This window comes from Eubalaena glacialis, chromosome 5, assembly GCF_028564815.1.
Source record: "Eubalaena glacialis isolate mEubGla1 chromosome 5, mEubGla1.1.hap2.+ XY, whole genome shotgun sequence".
Lineage (NCBI taxonomy): Eukaryota > Metazoa > Chordata > Mammalia > Artiodactyla > Balaenidae > Eubalaena > Eubalaena glacialis.
In genome coordinates, this window is record NC_083720.1 from 14274239 (window position 1) to 14298787 (window position 24549).

General features: G+C 35.0%; 1 protein-coding gene across 1 annotated transcript in view; it reads right to left on the reverse strand.

Moving 5' to 3' along the window:
* Positions 1-452: 452 nt before the first annotated feature.
* LARP1B (La ribonucleoprotein 1B) overlaps positions 453-24549 on the reverse strand; it is a 129802-nt gene continuing 105705 nt past the window's right edge. Inside the window, exons 13-19 of the mRNA XM_061191986.1 lie at positions 23375-23586; positions 22812-22918; positions 8883-9031; positions 8397-8541; positions 3448-3557; positions 2550-2677; positions 453-779 (exon numbers count right to left, since the gene is read on the reverse strand). Of these exons, the coding sequence (XP_061047969.1) occupies positions 534-779; positions 2550-2677; positions 3448-3557; positions 8397-8541; positions 8883-9031; positions 22812-22918; positions 23375-23586 (1097 nt within the window). The 3' untranslated portion in view covers positions 453-533. The remainder of the gene's footprint in view (positions 780-2549; positions 2678-3447; positions 3558-8396; positions 8542-8882; positions 9032-22811; positions 22919-23374; positions 23587-24549) is intronic.

Consider the following 24549-nt stretch of genomic DNA (forward strand, 5'->3'; position numbering starts at 1 on the left):
AAATAGTTTTCTTTAAACTATAAATCTAAAAGAAAAGCAAATGTATCATTTCACATTCTTTTTCTGAATTTAAAAAACATATACATAATTGTCCTTTGTTTTTGATAAGTTCAAATATGAATTGACAGTGGGGTTATTGGATTCTTTAAGAAAGCTCTATAGAATAGATGACTATAACATACTATATCTTCTTTAAGAAGTATGAGCTGAAATGTTAGGCATTCCTTGTGTTGTTTTTGTATATATTTAAGGAATGCTGTTCTTATAAACAATGGCTTTGAAAAAGAAATATATTATTTCAAATATATATTTGAGACCAAAATATATTACTAGAGGATCTCTGTAAAAGGTTACCAAAATTATACTTATTCGTGAAATCAGGGAAAACGTTTTTAGAATTTATCTTCCTAGAAAAAAATGCTACCATTTTTCTTCCAATGCTACCAATTTATCACAATTAAACGTCAGAAGATTTCCCCCAATAATTACTGATGTAAATGTTGATTTCAAGGGCAAACAACTTTCATCAGAGTCTATTTCTCAGGCAGTTCACCATGTGTTGAGACTGAGGCAGCACTGTTCTGGTGTGAATTGTCATTGGACTGCTGTGAAGTATTCCTTCTGGGAGAGTTTGTTGGGACCCGAAGCCGATTGGCAGGTGTAGGCTTAGCAGCACTCGGTGACTTTGTAGAGGAATTAGACGGAAGTCTGTGACGATTACTCTCCTCACCAGAAGTAGATGAATGTCTTTTTCTTTCAAATTCCTCACCTATAGGGGGCTGCAAATTATGAAAGACAACATAGTGATGATTTTACTATTTTTTCCTCCCTTCAAAATCTAAGGCCAGACTTTTCTAACAGAGGGAAACTATGCCGGCACTTCAGTAGATTTTATTAGTATAATGAAAACTTAACAGCAATTTAAGGTATTAAACTTAAATTTCCTCCTTATCAGTCAATTCTTTCATTCAACATGTTTATTAAGCTACTGTGTTTTAGGGCTTGAACTAAATAGTAGGGCATAAGCATAAGGCTGGGTTCGTTGTCTCTGGGAAAATGTTTCAGAGAGGCTATTTTCCTTCTTTATGCAACTTCTGTCAGTTGCAAAGCATTTATAACGCTAACCCCTTCCTTCTCCAAACTTCCACAGTATTTAAAAGCAGAGGTCTGAATTCTTGGCTTCTGTTCAGATAGGGCAAAAATCACTAGTATTATAAAGCAGGGACATCTTGTGACAGAACTGGCTGGACCACTCTAGAAACATAGCTTTTTTTTTTTTTTTTTAATTTTTGGCCATGCTGCAAGGCATGAGGGATCTTGGTTCCCTGACCAGGGATCGAATCCATGCCCCTTGCATTGGGAAGTGCGTAGTCTTAACCACTGGACTGCCAGGGAAGTCTGAAACACAGCTCTTTAATTCCAGAGATGGAGGCACTTCTATTAACTCCATCCTTGGGCTATCAAATCTATTTACACAAAACTACAAAAGACAAACTAATTATAATACTAAGCAGAGATGAACCTAGCCTTCCTTTCACCTCTCTCTTTTCTGCTCTTTTTGATTCTTCTTTCCTTATTTCTCTCTTCTTTCTCCTTTTCAACTTATTATGCTCATCCCCTTCTTTTTTTAAAATGTTTTCCTTTTCCTCTTGAAATCAAATTGTCTAAAGCCTATTCTCCTGTCTCTACACATGCACATAACATTCTTGCCCTAATTTTATTACGTGGGGAACCATAAATCCATGTTATATGAGCACGTGTTATGGAAACTATAGGATACAAGTACATAAAAAGTGAAAAATTTAAAAACTGCTGGTGAGGGGACTTCCCTGGTGGTCCAGTGGTAAAGAATCTACCTTAAATGCAGGGGATGCGGGTTCAATTTCTGGTCAGGGAACTAAGATCCCACATGCCGTGGGGCAACTAAGCCCACACACCACAACTCCTGAGCTCATGCGCCTCAACTAGAGAGCCTGCGTGCTGCAGACTACAGAGCCCACATGCTCTGGAACCCGCGCACCACAACTACAGAGTCCATGGGCCCTAGAGCCTGCACGACACAACTAAAGAAGAGAAAACCCACACGCCACAACTAGAGAGAAGCCCGTGTGCCACAACGAATATCCCGTGCGCCGCGACTAAGACCTGGCGCAGCCAAAAATAAATAAAATAAAATAAATAATAAAGAAATCATTTAAAAAATATATAAATAAATAAATAAAAACTGCTAGTGAGAAATGAGTAACATATCCACATAAAAGTTACTAAATCCATAAAATGTTTATCATGCATATCAAAATTAAAGTGAACTGACCATTGCTCCATGGTTATGTAAGACATTAACATTTAGGGACTCTGGGTAAACAGAATATATGGGAATTCTCTATACTATTTTTGCACCTCTTTTAAAGTTTGATTTCAAAACTGGAAAGTTAAAATTTTCAATATTAAATTGAAAAAATAAAAATTATAAAATTAAACTTAAAGTCACTGATAGCTCAAGCATAAGAGTAATAAAAATAATACAGGGGAAAGGACTTAAAACTTACGTCAACACGGAAGTCTTCCAACTTCTTAAAGCTACAGAGGTATTCCTGAAGTTTGGGGTCAATAGACTGTGTCTTAGATTGAGAATATTTTAGATAAGCCCAAAACTTTTCTAATCCATACAGCTGACCTAATAACAAAGAAGAACATACATGATAAAATATATAGAATCTTTAAAAAATGATTCATATTGGATATGATCCTACCAGCATTAAACCATGTCTTCTATGTACACTTTATCTAGATCTTGAAGATAAGACATTGTAATGAATAATGGCAGCTAACATTTATTGAGCATTTGCCATGTAACAGGTATTATTTAAGTGATTTATTGTATATTAAACTAATTGTAATGAATAATGGCAGCTAACATTTATTGAGCATTTGCCTTGTAACAGGTATTATTTAAGTGGTTTATTGTATATTAAACTAATTTGAACTATATACAACCCTGTAATATTTTGTTTGTTTGTTTGTTTTTCTAACAAGGTTAAGTAACTTACCCATGGCCACAGAGCTACAAAGTAGGGGAAATGGGATTCAGACTTAGGGATCTAGCCCAGAGTCTGCACTGTTACTGTGCTATTCCACCTTTCCAAGCACACTTGCTCATGTTGCATAGAATTTTCATGTAATGGAACATCAGTGAGTAGTCATGTGTGTCAAATGAATAAAAACAAAATACAAATCCATAAAGGAAACACTTCGGAGTGGCTATTTTCCAACATCTCACAAGTAAGACCTTCATACTATACGGTGCTCTATCCTTCATCACAAACTATAATAGTGGCCTGAAAGTCTTAAATAGTCTGCCCTAAAAAAACAGTTACAAACTCCCTATTTATTGACAGACTCAGATTTACAATTTCCAAATAGAATAAGGTTATTGTTTTGTTTTACCAGATTCGTAGTCTTTTTTGGTTTCTTCTTGGAAATCCTTAAAAATTTCTTGTCTGAATTTTTTTTCCAGTCCATAACTATAAAACCTGAACAGACATTCTAATCCATACCTGTGGGAAGAAAATAAAAAGTTTATAATAAAATTTTTCCTATGACAATGCAAATAGTCATATTTAACAGCACTGATACAGGAAAACATGACACAAATAATCTCAAACAAGTGTTCAAATGTATGTAATTTTTAGTATAAAGATTTTTAGCTGAAGTGGTAATTAGTAATCCACAGCTGGCTTTGTTATTTTTGTTGACTCAGGCATAGCATCTCATGGAGGTATACTGGGAATATGCAAAATAAGAGGCAGCCCTTGGACAACTACACTATGGCTTATTTGAACAGACAGAGGATCTCTCCCTGGTATTTCTGAAGAACTCCCTGGTATTTTTCCCTAGTATTTCAAAAGAGTGACAAATTGGCAATGTTTTAGATTTTTTCCCAAACCAAGGCTTATAATGGTGTGTTAGTACATGGTATTAAATACTCTTGAACATAATCTCTAGGAAGATAAAGACCATACTCTTGGGCCATAGACCCTAGGTGTGGTTGACCCATTCAACTATAAAGGGACAAACCTAATTAAATGTCTCCTAAGAGAGCCTTCCTGCTTATAAAGTATATTAAATAAAAGATATTTTGCCAAAAGAATTGTATCACTGCATAAATCAGAAAAATTTGTTTCTTCTTACAGCTACCTAAAGAACCTGAGACAAGTTTTGGACAGTGGATCAAGAAACTACATGGGCTCAACCTTCAACTAATGGTGATGAGCAGAACCCATGAGAGTGGACATGGACAAGGTCAATGGACATGGACAAGGTCAATGGTCAGTAAAGGGACCATCTAGTTCATTCAAATAAAACATGTTGCAATTTAGAAAATTCCTCATTTAGAATCCTTAAGTCATTCTGGGTGCCTCAGTGGAGGAGAGGCTATATTTCTTCATTCCTGGTATCATAATACTGCCCAGCCATTATTCACAGGAAGAAGGGTGTGTGTGTGTGTGTGTGTGTGTGTGTATGCATGCATATGTCCTTTGTAACCAGCTTATTTACAAGATAGAGAGTGACGGTCTCTCTGAAAGAATAAACAGGTTTCTTGGTAAGATGGCAAGAGGAATGCAGGACTACCAACAATACACTAACCTGAGCCCTTTCCTTTGGTAGCCATAAATGACACTATTCCTTGAGCTTGTATGACTGAGGCTAAGGGGACTGAGTACTAAAGAAACACCAGTTCAGAATGACAAACCTGTCTTAATACTCCTCTTATGGGATCATATTATATTGATACCAGTGGTTCTCAACCTTGACTACATATGTGAACCATCTAGGAAGCTTTAAAAAAGTGCTGATGCCCAGGCTCCACTCCAAACCAGTGAAATCATAATCTCTGGGGGTGAAGCCTAGGCTTCTTTCTTTCTTTCTGGAAAGGAGGATTGAGAAATTTTAGGTTTTATCAAGTAAATGACATTTTAGAGGAATGTTAGGATTCTTAGATTTTTGGTAAAGGCCAACTGACTACTACAATATCTGGATTTCTAGTCTTATTTTTTAGCAAACTAATTCCAAAGATCAAAAATATGACATTAATAATACAATCCAAATATGCAGCATAAATGCTGGAGTAAAGAGCAGGGGCAAATGACCAGTCTCTCAGTTGTCATTTACTCACTGACCAATCACTGTGAGACAGCTTAGATGAGTAGAAAACAAAAAGGCTGAGAACCAGAAAGAACTACATTTGAATTCTAGGCTTATAATCATCTCTCTAAAAATGGGGATAATAATATCCTACTTTTCAATAATAGATAATATTCGTAAAGCACTTAGACCAGAGCTGGCACATTGCAGATATGTATGTAATTAATGTTACTTCTCTCCTTTCTTCTTGAAACCATCCTACTGCTAATGTTAGTCAATGGATATATTCAGTACTGATCTTCTTCCTAATAAAAGTAACCATTTATTGAGCACTTACTATGTATCAGGTAGTATGTTAAGTTATTATAAACATACACAGAATACCATAGGAACAAAGAAGAGGAACTCCCAATCTAGACTTGGGTAGAAATGGGATCAGAAAAGTTATAGAAAGTCCTGAGGAACAAACAGAAATTGTTTGCATAAATAGCAAAATATGCTGAGATTAATTATAACAAATGCTTTCAAACTTTTCTAAGTCCAATAGTAAGAAAAATATTTTACCTTGTGACCAAGTCAACACAACACTCACATATATACGTGTGTACATAAAAACATGTTTTGTAAATAATTAAATTTGTATTTATGTATGAATTGTAAAACATATTAACCTTACTATGTTCAGTGCAGTCTGATATTTTCTATTTTTTTAAGTAAGTCAGAACCACTAAATTGATTTCACAACCCACTAACGGGTAGCAAAACACAGTTTGAATGAGAACATCTAGATCAGCCACTATGAAGAACAGTTTGGAGGTTCCTTAGAAAAATAAAAATAGAACTACCATATGATCCAGCAATCCCACTCCTGAGCATGTATCTGGAGAAAATTACAATTTGAAAATATACATGCACCCCAACGTTCAGAGCAGCACTATTTACAATAACCAAGACATGGAAGCAACCTAAATGTCCATTGAAAGATGAATGAATAAAGAAGATGTGGTACATATATACAATGGAATGCTACTCAACCATAAAAAAAGAATGAAATAATGCCATTTGCAGCAACATGGATGGACCTAGAGATTGTCATACGAAGTAAGTCAGACAAAGACAAGTATCATATAGATATCACTTATATGTGGACTCTAAAAAGATGATACAAATGAACTTACCTACAAAACAGAAACAGACTCACAGACTTTGAAAACAAACTTATGGTTTGTTTTCCAAAGGGGAAAGGTTAGGGGAGGGATAAATTAGGAGGTTGGGATTAATATATACACACTACCGTAGATAAAATAGATAATTAACAAGGACCTACTAGCACCGGGAACTCTACTCAACCTATATGGGGAAAGAATCTGAAAAAGAATGGATTATATGTATATGTATAACTGAATCACTTCGCTGTACACCTGAAACTAACACAGCATTGTAAATCAACTATACCCCAACATAAAATAAAAAATTTTGAAAGAAAGAAATGGCAAATATTGCCTTCAGTGCCAACTCTGATAAACTGGCAGTAGCTATCAAAGCTGTGATAAGAAAGACTATAAATCTGAATTCAAGAATAATATTAAACAATGCTGGGATTGATTTAAAGATGTCAGTAATGGACAGAGAAGAGGGAAAAAGAGGTACACATGCCATTTATCTATCATTCCTGACCAAGATCAAGATTCTAGATGAAAACTAAATGGGCTTTATTTTTACACAAGTCAGTGCAAATGTAAATTTTTTTTCAAAGAAATTCATTTGCATATCTTGTATTCCTCTTGAAGATCACAATATTGACTAACAATAGATTCTTATTTGAGCTTTACAAGAGGAATCCATTTTTAGAACCTGAAGAAGGGTAAATTTAGGTAAATACTGAGTGGAAAATTATCTTTTTTCTTCTTCCATCTCCTCTCCTTTCCTCCCTTTTCCCAAGAATGAATAGCTTAGCTTGCATGAATCTATTTCATGTTCCTTCTCATCTTCTTGGTCTGTTCTCAACTCAGCCCTATTGGCACAAACTTCCCCTGAACATTTCTCATGGAAGCAAGATCTAACCTAGACAAAAAGAAGAGTTAGCAAAGCAGAGGGAGGATGAAGAGAAGAATAAGCAGAGGTAAGAATATGTACAGATGTCTAGAGGCTAGAGAGCTCGGTTCATTTGGAGAACATGTAGTTCAGTACCACGGTTGCCTAGAGGACTACAGTTGACCCTTGAACAATGTGCAGGTTAGGAGCGCCAACCCTCCCACAGTTAAAAATCTGAGTATAACTTAAAAGTTGGCCCTCTGTATACACGGTTCCTCCATATCCACAGTTCCTCATCCACAGATTCAATCAACCATGGATTATGTAGTACTGTAGTATTTACTATTGAAAAAAATCTGCATATAAGTGGACCCATTCAGTTCAAACTGGTATTGTTGAACAGTCAACTGTAGTAGGAAAAAATGAGACTGAACAGGTGCGTCAGGATGTATCATGAGAGACCTTATTTTTTCTTGTCTCAAGGAATCTTAAGTGGTTTGGCTCTAAGCACGTAACAATTTGGGGACGTATATGCATATCCAAGGGAAATCTGTAATGGTAGGGGCAAGTGAGAGAAAAATCTGTCTTTCAAATTACATTTGGCCTTTGTACCAGCCCCTAACATGGTTCCAAACATGATACCCACAAACTTGTGTAGTCCCCTCCTACATTATACCAGGGTTGGTCTGTGTGAACACTATAATATGGCAGAAGTGATGTCACTTTCAAGTGTAGGTTAAGTAAGACACCGAAGCGTTCATCTTGGAAGTTCTCCCCCTTTCTTAGATCATTCACTCTGGGTGAAGTCACATCGTGAAATGCCCTATGGAGAGACCTATGTGACAAGGTACTGAAGCCTCCTGCCAATATCCAAGTGAATGGGCTTGAAGAAGATCCTCTAGCCTGAGTCAAGTCTTCAGAGACTGCAGCCCTGTCCAATACCTTGACTGCAATCCTACGAGAGAACTGAACCAGAGCTACCCAGCTAAGCTGTTTCTGGAGTCTTGACCCTTAGAAACTATGAACTAATAAATGTTTGTTGTTTTAAGCTTCTGCGTTCTGGGGTAATCTGCTATGCAGCAATAGAAAACTAACACAGTCCTTCTCCCAGTTATCACGTGGTACTTTCACAGTTCAAAATCAGGCTACTTCCGTACTAGTTTTTAGTATTTTTAAAAAATTCCCTCCAAGTGTAAAAATATGAGAAAATATTTGACCTGTAATTTTCTTTTGCATCTTCCCAAGCAAGTTGTCTAAATTCCTCATACATTGTTTTATTGAAGTGATCTCTGAGGAAAAAGGACCAGAAACGAAAGAGGGTATTCATTTCTTGGGACTGGCCAATTCCCAAGTGTTTTCTCTCTGGAAAAAGTCAAAACAGCAGACGTTTTACATAAGGTAAAATAAAGAAAGCTGAAACATATTAATACCCAATTGGGTTTCTTTTAAACAAAGAACAAATAATCCATTTTCTGACTCACTGCTCAAATTTAAGCATTTGTCAACAGTAACAAGAATATAGTAAGTTTTATTTCCTAATGTGTCTAAGCTACAAAATACATGAATAAAGAATATATATAAACACATTTACTTAAGCCAATTATAACAAAAGACTATTTTAACCTGATATTAAACGTCACAATTTGAATTTTTTAGAATTATGTTTTAATTTTAAAGATAGCTATATAAAGGAAGGCTCTTACCACTTAGGCATCTTCTACGATACTTGTGGTACACTTGTTGGGTAAAGCCATTTTCCTTCAAAAGTTCATGAGAAGGGTGCTGGAACTTTGGGAATGAATGAGGAGTACATACTAGTGGTGCACCTTCTGAAGGCGAAGCATTTGAACTGCTGTTTGAGGAAGGGGAAAAAAGCCTTCAAACTGAAATATCAAGAACCAAGTGTTTAAACCAATTTGTACTACTTGTTTACTGAGAGTCTAAGCAGTGGAAAAGGCACTAGTCCCCAAAACTCTCCTAAACTAATGATACACAGATCTACATATGAATTGCTATCTATGTTCAACACATGGGTAAATTCAGAAGTTGATAAAGGACATGGTCATAAATTCTCAAACTAAAACAATAAGTAGAAGCAGATAACTGACTAGCTAGCTTACTCTTCTCCTCCAGATCCATTATTAATTTAGTTTATATTTGTTTTTTTCTTATAGTACTGGGGAAATTTTCAATTTTCATGAGTAATTAGGTTAATGATATAAATTGAATAAGTGGATAAAATCTGGCACAAAGGCAATATTTTCATTATCCTAAAGACATACCTGTAATTCTGTAAATCAATTTCACTTCTGAAATTTCGCCTATATCTATCTTTTCCTTTTCATCTTCACTCTGTTATTCAAATTGAGGTTTTCCTCCTCTTTCACTTGAACTAATTGGTCTCCTTGTTTTTTCAATCTCCCTCCTCTGTGTTGCCACCAAAATGATCTTCCTAAGACTGCTCTAAATCAGTGATTCTCAATGTGTGGTCTGTAGATGCTTGGAGGGGTTCCCAAGAACCTTTCAGAAAGTCTGCAAGGTCAAAACTATTTTGACAACAATACTTAGACATTATTTGCCCTCTTCACTGTGTTTACATTTGTACTGATAGTACTAAACAATGGTGTATAAAACTGCTGATGCAAACTGAGGCAGTGGCACCAAACTTTACTTACTAGTGGTTATATTATTCACTGCTATGTACTTGAAAAAAATTTTTAATGCCAGTTTCACCTTAAGAGTTCCTTGATGAAGCAAAAAAAAAAAAAATTAACTTTATGAAATCTCAATACTTGAGTACGTCTCATTATGTGTGACAAAATGGGACAGAAGCTTTAGTTTTGCAAAATGAGAACATTCTGGAGATATTTCACAACAACGTGAATATACTTAACACTACTGAACTGTACTCCTAAAAATGGTTAAGATGGTGAATATTTCATGCTATGTGTTTTTTATAACAATTAGGGGGAGAAAAGCACTTTGGCAGCATATCAAAATATGATGGCTGTTGTTATGGACTAAATGTTTGTTGAATTCCTAACCCCCAATGTGACGGTACTAGGACATAAATAAGTCATGACAGTAGAGCTCTCATGAGTGGGATAAGTGCCCTTATGAGAGCAGACACAAGAGAGCTTCCTTCTTCTCTCTCTGCTCTCTGCCATGTGAGGATACAACAAGATGGCCATCTGCAAACTAGGAAGCAGGCCCTCACCAGATATGGGATCTGTTGGCACCTTAATCTTGGATCTGTGAGAAATAAATGTTTGTTGTTTAAGCTCCCCAGCCTACGGCATATTTGTTACAGCAGTACTAACTACAACAGTTGTCTTAAAGCACTCATGCGATAAAATTGTGAGCTGAACTCTTTTTTTCATGGAATACCATTTTTAATTAGAAGACTAGCCAACAAATTATGGTTATTCAGGCTTTGTTTTGTGTCAGACATTTCCTTGAAAATGAACAAAATCAGTCTGTAATGTTCAGGAAAAATTCGAGCTTTCATGCAAAAATAAGAATTTTGGAAACTCTGTATTTGTCACCATGAGCCTAGTAATTCCCACTCATACCTAAACACTTATCTAATGAAATCAGTGCTGGGTTATTTTTTAGGAGTTTGTGTGTGTTGTAAAATATATATGATATTTGTAATTTTAGCCATTCTTAAGTGTACTACTTATCAGCATTAAATATTCACAATGTTATATAACTCTTACCACTACCTCTACCAAAACCTTCTTTATCATCCCCAACAAAAACTCTATCCATTAAATAATGAATAACTCTTTCCCTTTCCCTGCTGTCCCCAGTAACCTCTATTTTACTTTGTCTTTGACTATTCTAGGTACCTCATATAAGTGGAAGCATACTATATTCATCCTTCTCAGTCTGCCTTATATCACTAAGCATGTTCTCAAGGTCCATCCATGTTGAAGCTGAAATCAAAATTTCATTCTTTTATATGGCTGAATCATATTCCATTGTATGTATATACCTACTATGTTTATCTAGTCATCGCTGATGGACTCTAGTGTTGTTTCCACCTTCTGGCTATTATGAATAATGCTGCTATAAACATGGCATAAAAATATCTGTTCAACTCCCTCTTTTCAATTCTTCTGGATATATACCTAGGAGTCAAATAGCTGGGTCATGTGTTAGTTCTATGTTTTACCATTTTGAGAAAATGCCAAACTGTTTTCCACAATGGCTGCAGCATTTTATATTTCCAAGAGCAATGCACAGGGTTCTAATTTCTCCACATCCACAAAAACATTTGCTTTCAGTTTTTTTATTATACATATCTGTATTAGTCAGCTCAGCTGCCATAACAAGATACCACAGACTGGATGGCTTACACAATAGAAATTTATGTTCTCACAGTTCTAGAGGCTAGAAGTCCAAGATCATAGTGCCAGCAGTGTTGGTTTCTGGGGAGGCCTCTCTTCTTGGCTTACAGAGAACCACCTTCTCATTGTGTCCTCACATGGCCTTTCCTCTGTCTACACGCAGAAAGAGAGAGATCTCTGGTGTCTCTTCCTCTTCTTACAAGGTCAGATTAGGGCCCCATCGTTATGGTTTCATTTAACCTTAATTATCTCCTTAAAGGCCCTATCTCAAATACAGTCAAGCAGGGGGGTTAAGGTTTCAGCATATAATTTCAGAGAGACAATTCAGTCCATAACACCATCCTAATGGGTATGAAGAGGTATCTCATTGTGGTTTTTGATTTGCATTTCTCTAATGATTAATGATATTGCACACATTTTCATGGGTTTATTGGCCATTTGTATATCTTCTCTGGAGAAATGCTATTCAAATCCTTTCCCAATTTTTGAATTGGGTTTTTTGGAAGACTTCTGTATATTTGGAATATCAACCCCTTATCGGATATATAATTTGCAAATATTTTCTCCTATTCAGTAGGTTGTCTCTTCACTCTGATAGTTTCCTTTGATACACAAAAGTTCGTAATTATGATGAAGTAAAATTTATCAATTTTTCTCTTTTATTGTCTGTGTTTTTGGTGTCATGCTCAAGAAACCACTGTCAAATCTAGGGTCATAAAGATGTTCCCCTACATTTTCTTCTAAGAGTTTCATAGTTTTAGCTCTTAAGTTTAGATCTTTGATCCATTTTAATTTTTTGGTATCTGGTATAAAGTATGGATCCCATCCTTTCACACACTGGATATCCAGTTTTCCCGGCACCATCTGTTAAAAAGATGACCCTCTCCTTCACTGAACAGTCTCAGCACCCTTGTAGAAAATAAACTGACCATATATGACAGAGTTTATTTCTAGACTCTCTATTCCATTGGTCTATACGTCTGTCCTTATGCCAAGACCATACTGTTTTAATTATTGTAGCCTTGTAGTAACTTTCAAAGTTGGGAAGTGTTGGTCCTCCAGTTTTAGTCTTCTTTTTAAGGTCATTTGGGCTTTTCAGGGCTCCTTGCAATTCCATGTAAATTTGAGGAGCAGCTTTTCCATTTTTGTGAAAAAGGCTACTGGAATTTTTGTAGGGATTGTGTTGAATCTATAGATCACTTTGGATTGTAATAATGTCTTAACAATGTTAAGTCTTCCTATCCATGAAAATGGATTGTCTTTCCATTTATTTAGGTCTCCTATAATTTTTTCAGCAATGTGTTTTGTAGTTTTCAGTGTATAAGTCTTTCACCTCCTTGGTTAGATTTATTCCTAAGTATTTAATTTTTAGATGCTAATGTAAATAGAATTGCTTTCTTAATTTCCTTTTCAAATCGTTCAATGCTGCATATAGAAACACAACTGATTTATGTGTATTTTGTACAGTGCAACTTTGCCTAATTTGTTTATTAGCTTCAGTTTCTTTCTTGTTGATTCTTTGGAATTTCCTATTTATGGAATCATATTATTTGTGACTAGAGATAGATTTACCTCTTCCTTTCATATTTGATGTCTTTTCTTTCATTTTCTTCTCTATTAGTTCCGGCTAGGACTTCCAGCACAACACTGAATACCAATGGCAAAAGCGTGTATCCCTGTCTTGTTCCTGATCTTAGGGAGACAGCTTTCAGTCTTTCACCATTGAGTATAATGCCAGCCATGGGTTTCTCATAAATGCTTTTTTCATGTGAGGAATTTTCCCTCTAGTCCTAGTTTTCTAAGAGGTTTTAATCATAAAAGGATGTTGGATTTTGTCCTTTTCTACATCAATTGATATGATTATGTAGTTTTTCCCTTAGTTCTATTAATATGATGTATAATGTTGATTTTCTTGTATTGAACCACTCTTGTACTACTGGGATAAATCCCACTTGCCATGGTGAATAATCCTTTTATTATGCTATTGGATTTCATTTGCTAATATTTTGTTGAGGACATATGCATCTATATTCATAGGGATACTGGCATATAATTTTATTTTCTTGTGATATCTTTATCTGGTTTTGGTATTAGGGTAATGCAGGCCTCAGAGAATAAGTATTCCCTTCTCTTCAATTTTTTGAAGGAGTCTGAAGAGAGTTAGTGTTAATTCTTCTTCAACTATTTGGTAGAACTTACTAGTGAAGCAATTTGGCCCAGAACTTTCTTTGTTAGGGATTTTTGATTCCTGATTTGATCTCTTTACTTCTTATAGGTGGGTCGAATCTTTTATTTCTTATTGAATCAGTTTAGGTAATTTATATGTTTCAAGGAATTTATGCATTCCTTCTAGGTTACCTAATTTGTTGATGTATAGTAATTTGTTCATAGTATTCTCTTAGAATCCCTTCTATCTCTATAAGGTCAGTAGTAATGTCTCCATTTTCATTTCTGATTTTAGTTACTTGTATCTTCTTTTTTTCCCTTGGCAGTCTAGCTAAAGAAAGGCTTGTCAGTTTGTTGATCTTCTTAAAGCACCAACTTTTGATTTCACTGATTTTCTCTACTGTTTTACTCTTCTCTATATTGTTTATTTTTACTCTAATCTTTAATATTTCTTTCCCTCTGCTATCTTTGTTTTTAGTTTGCTCTTCCTTTTTGAATTCCTTAAGGTAAAATGTTAGGCTACTGATTTGTGATTTCTCTTCTTTTTAAATGTGATTTCTCTTCTTTTCTCTTTTTTTCTCTTCTTTTTATATCTATAATTTTCCTGCACCCCATAAGATGTGGTATGCTGTGTTTCCACTTTCATTCATCTCTAAGTACAGTCATCCCTCGGTATTCATGGAGGATTGGTTACAGAACCCTTCATGGATGCGAAACCCATGGATATGGAGGGCCAACTGTATTTTCTAATTTCCATTGCAATTTCTTCTTTGACCCATGGGGTACTTAAGAATGTGTTGTTTAATTTCCACATATTTGTGAATTTTCGTTTTCCTTCTGTTAGGGATTTCTAACATCATCCCACTGTGGTCAGAGAAGATACCTTGTGTGACATTTCTTTTAAAATCTATTGAAACTTCTGTTACGGCCTAACATATGATCTATTGTGGAGAATGTCCCACGTGTACTTATGCATTTGTATTCTTCTATTGCTGGGTGAAATATTCTATAAATGTCTGTTAGGTCTAATTGGCTTATTATGTTGCTCAAGTCCTCTATTTTGTTAATCATCTTATGTTGAGTTGATCTATGCATTATTGAAATCAGGGTATTGAAATCTCCAACTATTCTTGTAGAACTATTTATTTCTCCTCTCAATTCTGTCAATTTTTGCTTCATATAACTCCCGAGGGGCTGTTATTAGTTACATAAATATTTATAATGAAACTTCTATTAATATATAATGTCCTTACCTCTTGTAATCTTTTTGGATTTAAAGTGTATTTTGTTTGATATTAAAATAGCCACCCCAGCTCTCTTAAATTTGCATCTTTTCACTTTCAATCTATTTGTGTCTTTGAATCTAACATGAGTCTCTTGTAGACAGTATATAGTTGGATCATGTTTTTAATCCATTCTGCCAATCTCTGCCTTCTGATTGGAAAATGCAATCTATTCATATTTAAAGTACTTACCGGTAAGGAAGGACCTGCCATTTTGTTATTAGTTTTCTATATGCCTTATAGATTTGCTGTCCCTCCTTTCCTCTCTTATTGCCTAACTTTTGTGTTGTTTCTTTTCCTTTTGAATAAAATATTTTGATCCCTTCTCATTTCCTTTTACATATATTCTATAGATATTTTCTTTGTGGTTATCATGAGGATTACACTTAACAAAAACTCTGCTCTTATACACCTCTGTTCCCCACTTTCTGTTACTGATGTCATAAATTACATCTTTATACACTATATACCCAACAACATAGATTAGTAATTTTTTTAATGCATTTGTCTTTTAAGTAACATATAAAGTAAAAAATGGAGTTACAAATTAAATTACAACAAAACTCTTACCAAAGTTCTTTCTTTCTTCAGATGGCTTCATGTTACTGTCTAGTGTCCATTCATTTCAAACTGAGGACTATCTTTAGCATTTCTTGCTGGGCAGATCTAGTGGTAATGAACTCTTTCAGATTTTTTTTTTTTTTTTTTTTTGGTATAAAGACTTTATCTTTTAGAGGAGTATTAGGGTTACGGCAAATTGCGTGAAAGGTATAGAGAGCTCCCTCATACCATCTGCATGCCTTGCTCCCCACACAACAGCCTCCCCCACTATCAACATCCAGCACATCTCCCATCAGAGTGGTACATTTGTTACAATTGACAAACCCACACTGACACATCATAATCACCCAAAGTCCATAGCTACATTAGCGTTCTCTCTTGGTGTTGGACATTCTACGGGTTTGGACAAATGTAAAACGAGATGTAGCCATCATTATAGTATCATACACAGTATTTTCACCTCCCGAAAAATCCTGTGTTCCACCTGTTCATCTCTCCCTCCCCCCAACCCCTAGAAACAACAACTGGTCTTTTTATCACCTCCATAGTTTTCCTTTTCCAGAATGTCGAATAGTTGGAATTTTACACTGTGTAGCCTTTTCAGATTGGATCCCTTCACTTAGTAATGTGCATTTAAGGTTCCTCCATGTCTCTTCATGGTTTGATAGCTCACTTCTTTTTTCCACTGAATAATATTCCATTGTCTGAATATACCACAGTTTATCCATTTGCCTACTGAAGGATGATCTGGCTGCTTCCAAGTTTTTGCAATTATGAATAAAGCTGCTTTAAATATCCATGAGCAGGTTTTTGTGTGGACATAAGTTTTCAGCTTCTTTGGGTAAGTACCAAGGAGGGCGACTGCTAGATTATATGGTAAGAGTATGTTTAGTTTTGTAAGAAACTTCCAAACTGTCTTCCAAGGTGGCTGTACCATTTTGCATTCCTACCATCAATGAATGAGAGCTCCTGTTACTCCACATTCTCACCAGCATTTATTAGTGTTGCCAGTGTTCTGGATTTTTGCCATTCTAATAGGTATGTAGTAGAATCTCACCATTGTCTTACTTTGCAATTCCCTGCTGATAATATGATGTGGACTATCTTCATGTGCTTATTTGCCATTTATATATCTTCTTTGGTGAAGTGTCTGTTCGTCTTTGGCCCATTTTCTAATCAGGTTTGTTGTTGTTGTTGAGTTTTAAGAGTTCCTTGTATATTTTGGATAATAGTCCTTTATCAGATGTGTCTTTTGTAAATACTTTCTGCCATTCTGGGGCTTGTCTTTCCATCCTCTTGACAGTGTTGCTCACAGAGCAAAAGTTTTTCATTTTAATGAAGTCCAGCTTATTGATTTCTTCCTTCTCAAATTTTGCTTTTGGTGTCATATCTAATAAGTCACCACCCAATCCAAGATCAGGTAGATTTTCTCCTGTTATCTTCTAGGAGTTTTATAGTTTTGTGTTTTACGTTTAGGTCTGTGATCCATTTTGAGTTATCTTTTGTGAAGGGTGTAAGATCTATGTCTAGACTTAATTTTTGCATGTGAATGTCCAACTGTGCCAGCACCATTAGTTTAAAAGATTATCTTTGCTCCTTTGTCAAAGACCATTTGACTATATTTATGTGGATCTATTTCTGGGCTCTCCATTCTGTTCCATTCATCTATTTGTCTATTTTTCCACCAACACCACACTGTCTTGATCACTGTAGCTTTACAGTGAAGGCAGGTAGTATCAATTTTCTAACTTAGTTCTTCTCCTTAAAAATTATGTTGGCTATTCTGATAAAAAGGAACAAAACTGGGTTATTTGTGGATGGACCTAGAGTCTGTCATACAGAGTGAAGTAAGCCAGAAAGAGAAAAACAAATATCATATATTAATGCATATATGTGGAATCTAGAAAAAATGGTACAGATGAACCTATTTGCAGGGCAGGAATAGAGACACAGACAGAGAGAACGGACAGGTGGACACAGGGCGGGAAGGGGAGGGTGGGACGAATTGGGAGATTAGGATTGACATATATACACTACCATGTGTAAAATAGATAGCGGGAACATGCTATAAAGCATAGGAAGCTCAGCTCAGTGCTCTGTGACGACGTAGATGTGTGGGATGGGGGGGTGGGAGGGAGGTCCAAGAGGGAGGGGATATAGGTATACATACAGCTGATTCACTTCATTGTACAGCAGAAACTATCACAACATTGTAAAGCAATTATACTCCAATTTAAAAAAATAAATAAACAAAGGGAAAAATTAAAAAAAAATTTTTTTTAATTATGTTGGCTATTCTGGGTTTTTTGCTTCTCCATATAAATTTAAGAATCATTTTGTTAATATCCACAAAATAACTTCCTGGGATTTTTTATTGGAATTGTATGGAATATGTAGATCAAGTTGGGATGAACTGACATCTTGACAATATTGAGTCTTCTATCCATGAACATGGAGTGTATCTCCATTTATTTAGTTTTTTTATTCCTTTCATCAGAGTTTTGCAGTTTTCCTCATACAGATCTTGTACATATTTTGTTAGATTTATACCTATTTCTTTTGGGGGGGTGATAATGTAAATAGTATTTTGTTCTTTTTAAACATTTTATTTATTTATTTTTGGCTGCGTTGGGTCTTCATTGCTGCGCACGGGCTTTCTCTAGTTGCGGCGAGCAGGTGCTACTCTGTTGCGGTGCGTGGGCTTCTCATTGCAGTGGCTTCTCTTTGTTGCAGAGCATGGGCTCTAGGGGCGCAGGCTTCAGTAGTTGTGGCACACGGGCTCAGTAGTTGTGGCATGCAGGCTCAGTAGCTATGGCTCACAGGCTCTAGAGCACAGGCTCAGTAGTTGTGGCACACAGGCTTAGTTGCTCCGTGGCATGTGGGATCTTCCCAGACCAGGGCTTGAACCTGTGTCCTCTGCATTGGCAGGAAGATTCTTAACCACTGTGCCACCAGGGAAGTCCAACAGTAGTTTGCTTAATTAATTTCAAATTCTACTAGTTCATTGTTGTTACACAGGGAAGTGATTGACTTTTGTATATTAACCATATATCCTGCAACCTTGATGTAATTGCTTATTAGTTCCAGGAGTTTTTGTTAATTATTTATGACTTTTTACAAATACAATCATGTCATCTGTGAACAAAGACAGTTTTATTTCTTCTTTCTAATTCAATATGTCTTTTGTTTCCTTTTCTTTTCCCTCAGGCTTTGTTTATCTCTGAATGTCTCCCTCAGTTTTGAAGGGCAGTTTTGTCAGATAAGGAATTCTCAGTGGATGGGGTTTTTCCCCCCAGCACTTTGAATATATCAGTCTACTGACTTCTGGCCTCTGAGAAACTGCCTGATACATTTACTAAGGACCTCTTGTATGTGATGAGTCTCTTCTCTCCTGCTGCTTTCAGGATTCTCTCTTTGTCTTTGGTTTTCAACAGTTTGATTAGTGTCTTAATGTGAGTCTCTTTGGGTTTATCCTACTTCAAGTTCATTAAGCGTATTAGATTTGCAGATTCATGTATTTCATCAAATTGGGAGCCACTATTCTTTCAAATATTCTTCCTGCCCCCTTTTTCCTCTTTTCCTTCTGAGATTCCCACAATGTGTGTATTAGGCTAGTTCATGTGTCCTACAGATCCCTTAGACACTGCTAGTTTTTTCTTCTTTCTTTCTATTCCTCAGACTTGATAATTCAAATTGTTCCATCTTTAAGTCTACTGATTCTTTCCTCTTTCTTCTGTTTGATGAAATCTGCTTTTGAGCCTTCTGGTGTATTTTTCATTTTAGTTATTGTATTTTCATCTCCAGAATTCCTTTCTGGTTCCTTTGTATAATTTCTATCTCTATTGATAATCTTGTTTTCTTCATACATTGTTTTGCTATCTTTGTCTATATCTTCATTTATTTACCTCTTTGAGTATCCTTAAAACAGCTGTTTTAAAGACTTCGTTTAGAAAGAATGGAACCCAGGCTTCATCAGGTACATTTTCTGTCAATTAGTTTTGTTCCTTCAAATGGCCCATACTTTCTTATTTCTTTGTAAGCCTTGTGATTTTTTCGTTGAACAATGAAGATTTGAATCTTATAATGTGGTAACTCTGGAAATCAAATTCTCCCTTTTCCCCAGGGTTTGCTGTTTTTTTTCAGCTATTGTAGGCTGCTTCTGTGCTGGGATAAGCCTGAGGTAAAAGCTTAAAGTCTCCTTAGGTTTTTTTCCACATCTTTCCTTGGGCATGGGTGGTAATTTTCTAAATTTCCCTCTATTAGTGGTTGTTTTTGAAAAAAAGAAAAAAAAAAAAAAAAAAGGACATTCAGACAGTGGGGATGAAACAATGGCTACCGGACTCTGTGTCTGTACCTTGTTGACCAGAGGCAGTTAGCAGTCAACACAGAACTCCAATATTTGGAGGACAAGGTCCTTATTGCCTACTTTGGATCCAGCAAGCCACACCAGAGGTGTGGGTTGCCATCTTCCCAAATGCCTGTCACAGGGCTGGGGCAGTGGGAGATGGCCGCTACTACACCAAAGGCTGATATCAACGAATATTAACAATTTATCAGACACGCTTTCCCCTGGAAGCTTTAAGTGTTCAGATAGACTGTAGAGTTCCAAAATAGTCAATGCAGACAGTTTCTGCTGATACAGTTGTTGTCTAAGTGGTGAGACAGATTCCTGTTTCTTCCCATTCTGCCATCTTCCTGACATTACTCTCCTTAGTGGTTATTTTTTTTAATGTAATTTTTTTAAAATTTTATTCTGAGATGTGTCATCATTTAAAAGCCCGCATAACTCAGTTAATCAATTTTTCCAAATGACCAATTCATGATGTTACAAATGCATGCATAGACAAAAAGAGCCATTCAAAGTGGAAGAAGTCCAATGGCTTTTAATGTAACAGAGTATGAAAAATTCACTGAGTAGAAGAAGGTCACTTATATATGGTTTAGATTCTACACTGCAACTAACTTTTAAAAAATTACCACTTGTTCAGCTTTAGTATAATATCAAAGAAGAATACCTACAATTATCTGAAAAGGCTATTAAAATACTCCTCCCTTTCTTGGATTTTATTCCTCTACTTCAACAATAAAAAAACAAATTATAAGATTGAATATAGAAACATATGAGAATCCAGTTATCTAATATAAAGCGAAAACATTAAACAAATATGCAAAACTTTAATACAATGCCACTCTATTCAGGAATTTTTTTGTTTTGAGAAATATAATTATATTTCATAAAAATATGTCATTTATGTTAATATGTAATACATTTATTATTATTTTAAATGAATAAATATTTAATTGTTTTCAGTTTTACTTTTAAACTCAATTCAGTTTAATTTTTAATTTTTACATTATATAACTCCCATAAACAAAAGCTCTTTGAGGTCCTCAATAACTAAAAGGATAAAGAGGTCCTTAGACAAAAAGGTTTGAAAACGATTTCACTAAACCATATCACTTTTGATGCTTAAAATTCATTACAAACAGAATGAGCCATGAATCTGAATTCATACCTAGATCCGTCATAGAATTCTATGCTCAATGAAAATATCTTTCAAAATGAAAAAAAAGAAACCTTTTCCTGATAAACAAAAGCTAACAGAATTCATTGCCAATAGACCTGCGCAAGAAGTGTTTAAGAAACGAAGAGCATTGCAAATGGTAAAAATGAGAATACATTTAAAATTCCTTTTTTTCATGTTAATTGTTTTAAAAGATAATTGTCTAAAGAAAAATAATAACAAAATATAGCAGAAAGGACGGTAGGAAAAGGAACTTTACTGCAGTAAGGTTCTTATCCTATACGTGTAATGATATATTACTTGAAAATAGATTATATTTTCAAACGTATATTATAAACCCTAGAAGACCAGTAAAAAATAAGAGATACAACAAGAAGACAATAGTAGAGATAAAATAGAATCATTACAAAAACTAAGCTGATCCAAAAGAAAGTAGGAGAAAAGAACAAAGAACAGATGAGACAAACAGAATATAAGACACTGCCAGCACTGACATTAATGTAGATGGTCAAAGATATGACTGCTTACAGTGGGGGAGGCAGGGTATGCAGAGGGTACCGGGAGCTCTGTGTACCTCCCACTCAAGTCTGCTGTGTAGCTACAACTCCTCTAAAAGACAAGCTGGCAAACAAAATCCACCCCTCATTATTGTAACTTCATACTTGCCTGTCATCTCTGAATTAAGCTCCAGAAAGGCAGGGACTGTACCTGCCTTGTTCCCTGCTACATATCAGTGCAACATTTTTCACCATTATCTACTGATCTCTAAATATACTGCTCTGATAAAAATAAATAAATAAAAGAAACAAACTCTCAAAATGACTTAGAATACAAAATAACTATTCGTATACAATAGGTGTGCAAGAAGAACATATACACATTTTATCTTTTAAGGAAAATATACCTAATGAGAACAAAATGTAAAAGAAACAAATTAACATCCCTGGAAAGACATACTTGGAGATTTTCAGATCATGATACACTCTCTAGCTTTTCTTTGAATGAAACTAACTAATCCTTCCCTTAACCAGTCAAAAAGCACTTTTTCCTAAAGCTCATTTTCCAATTAGAAAGCTGATCAGATAATTAGTCTGAAAATATCTATACAAACACAAGATAGGTTTTCAAGAAACACAAAGCAATTAGTAAAATCACCTCTGCATCCACTCTACAGGACAAAACATAACCATACTTTTATAATACACTTAACTGGCATTGTAAAAGGTTTGCTCTGTCATCTCTTTTGAGGTAAATAATAGTCTTTCTTTTTTAAATTAAAAACTAAAAGACAAACCACTTACTGCTAATAACCAGCTAATCTAAATTATTTCCCCCAAAGGAAAAATTCCAAAATATTAATGTGTTTTATTTCCATATCCTTTACGTAGTTTTGCGTAGATTGTTTAGCACATTAACTCACTAAGAACCTACTATGCTACAAAAAATCTGGAATCTTTCCAAAGATAATAACTTTAATAGACCTAAATATTTTTAATCGAAGAGCACACATTTGTGAAAATTACTTTAAAAGGAAAAAAAAAAACAACTGTCCTACTGAATCATTCCTTAATATACTTATTGTAAAACTGTCCCACTTATTTCCCCTTCTTTGGCTTCTTTTTACTATTTTCTTGTTCTATTAATTTGCTAACATATTAATTCTTAAATGTTCCCAAATATCTAATTAGTACTGTTTTCAACAAAGTTAAAATCAAGAACAAAGCAATGTTTGACAAATACAGTACCTGACAGAGGATGTTCTTGGCCCGTGATCTCTGGAATCCATTACCCAACCAACATGACACTCGAGAGGGGGATTTGTACTATGTCTTGTTTTTCTCTTTCTTGGACTCTAAGGAAAAAGAAGTCAAACATTGCAATTACCTTCAGTAGTGTGAACCTCACAAATCAATTAAAAAAACCCTCTGACTGTAAACCAACTCAAACATTTTCATATGGTGGATGACACATTATGAAATCATATGAAGTCACAAAACTCAAATATGTCACATACAAGTTACAAAACTTCACAAGGCCCTTTGCTAGGTTTCAACACAAGGATTCAAAAAAATACAACTTAGAATGATTCCTCATTACACCTTCTGATCGTCTTTAATTAACACTACCCATTGTAAAGAAGTTATTCCTTAACCTGAGAAGACATCGCTATGGTAAAATATCATTTTTTAATGAATTCTTGCAGTCTAAAATATACATTATTTTTATTGTGATAGAAACTAAAAAAGTATCATTTTGTAATGCTGAAGTATACAAACGGCAGGCTTTATATTCCTGGTGTTTTGCGTACCTTTACATCAATGGCTTTGGGTTCTTTAACAACAGGATAAAATCTTGGTGTTTTGTTTGGATCTTGTAATCCAGGTGTTCGAGGTGTTTTGGGTGTCCTTGCAGGATAAATTCTAGGAGATTCTGGAACTGCTGTGGGTAATGAACAGGCCATTGTTGCTGAAGATATTTCTGAAACATCAAATAACTTCTGAGCTAATTCATCAGTCAAATCTGCAAAATAAAAAGCTGTTAAAAGGATTTAGGTGCTAGAAAAATATTTTACTTTGAGAACAAGGATAATTCTGAAATTCTCTATTCTCAGAGGATTTTTTCATCAGAAATATTTCAAATATATAAGAAAGAATTTTAAAAAACCACTTGTCTACATATCACCTACCCTACTAAATTTTAATTTTGCTTTATTTCTGACTTTTTTTTAAAGAAAAATATGCTAAAGACCACTGTGTAACCTTTCCTAATCCCATTTTGCTTTTCCTCCTCAGAGATAACCAGGCTCTTAAATTTGGTATTTTTATCTATTACTGTATATATATAATAATATTATTTTGCATAATTAACTTTATATAAGTGGCATCACACTATATTATCATTTTGCAGGCTTTTTCAGTCAGCATTTTGTTTGTGACAATTATTCAGGTCTATTCATACGGCTTTGGCTTATTCATTTTCACTGCAGAATATCATGCTGTTATACACATATCAAAATTTATTCATTCTCCTGAAGACATCTGTGTTACTTTCAAAGTTTTGGTATAATCAATAATGCTGCAATGAACATTGTTGAACATGTATCTTTATACAGGTGTGAGCATTTCTCTAGGGTTTATATCTGAACTGGAAATGCTGAGTCAAATGGCATGTGCATCTTCTGACTTACTAAATACTGATTGTCAACCTGTTTTCTACAGTTGTTTCACCAATTTATACTTCCAGCAGCAGCATGTAAATGTCCCAACAATTTAACATCCTGGTCAAGGCTGGGTTTTGTGTAAACTTTTAAATATTTTTTCCATCTCATGGGATTTAAAAGGTATTTGCATTTCTTTGGTCATTAGAGAAGTTGAGCATATTTTCATATAGTCATCACTCAGTTTTCCCTTTCGTGAGCTTGCCATTTATATCCTTTTGACTATTTTTCTATTGGGTTGTTTTACTTAGTTTGTGAAAATCTTA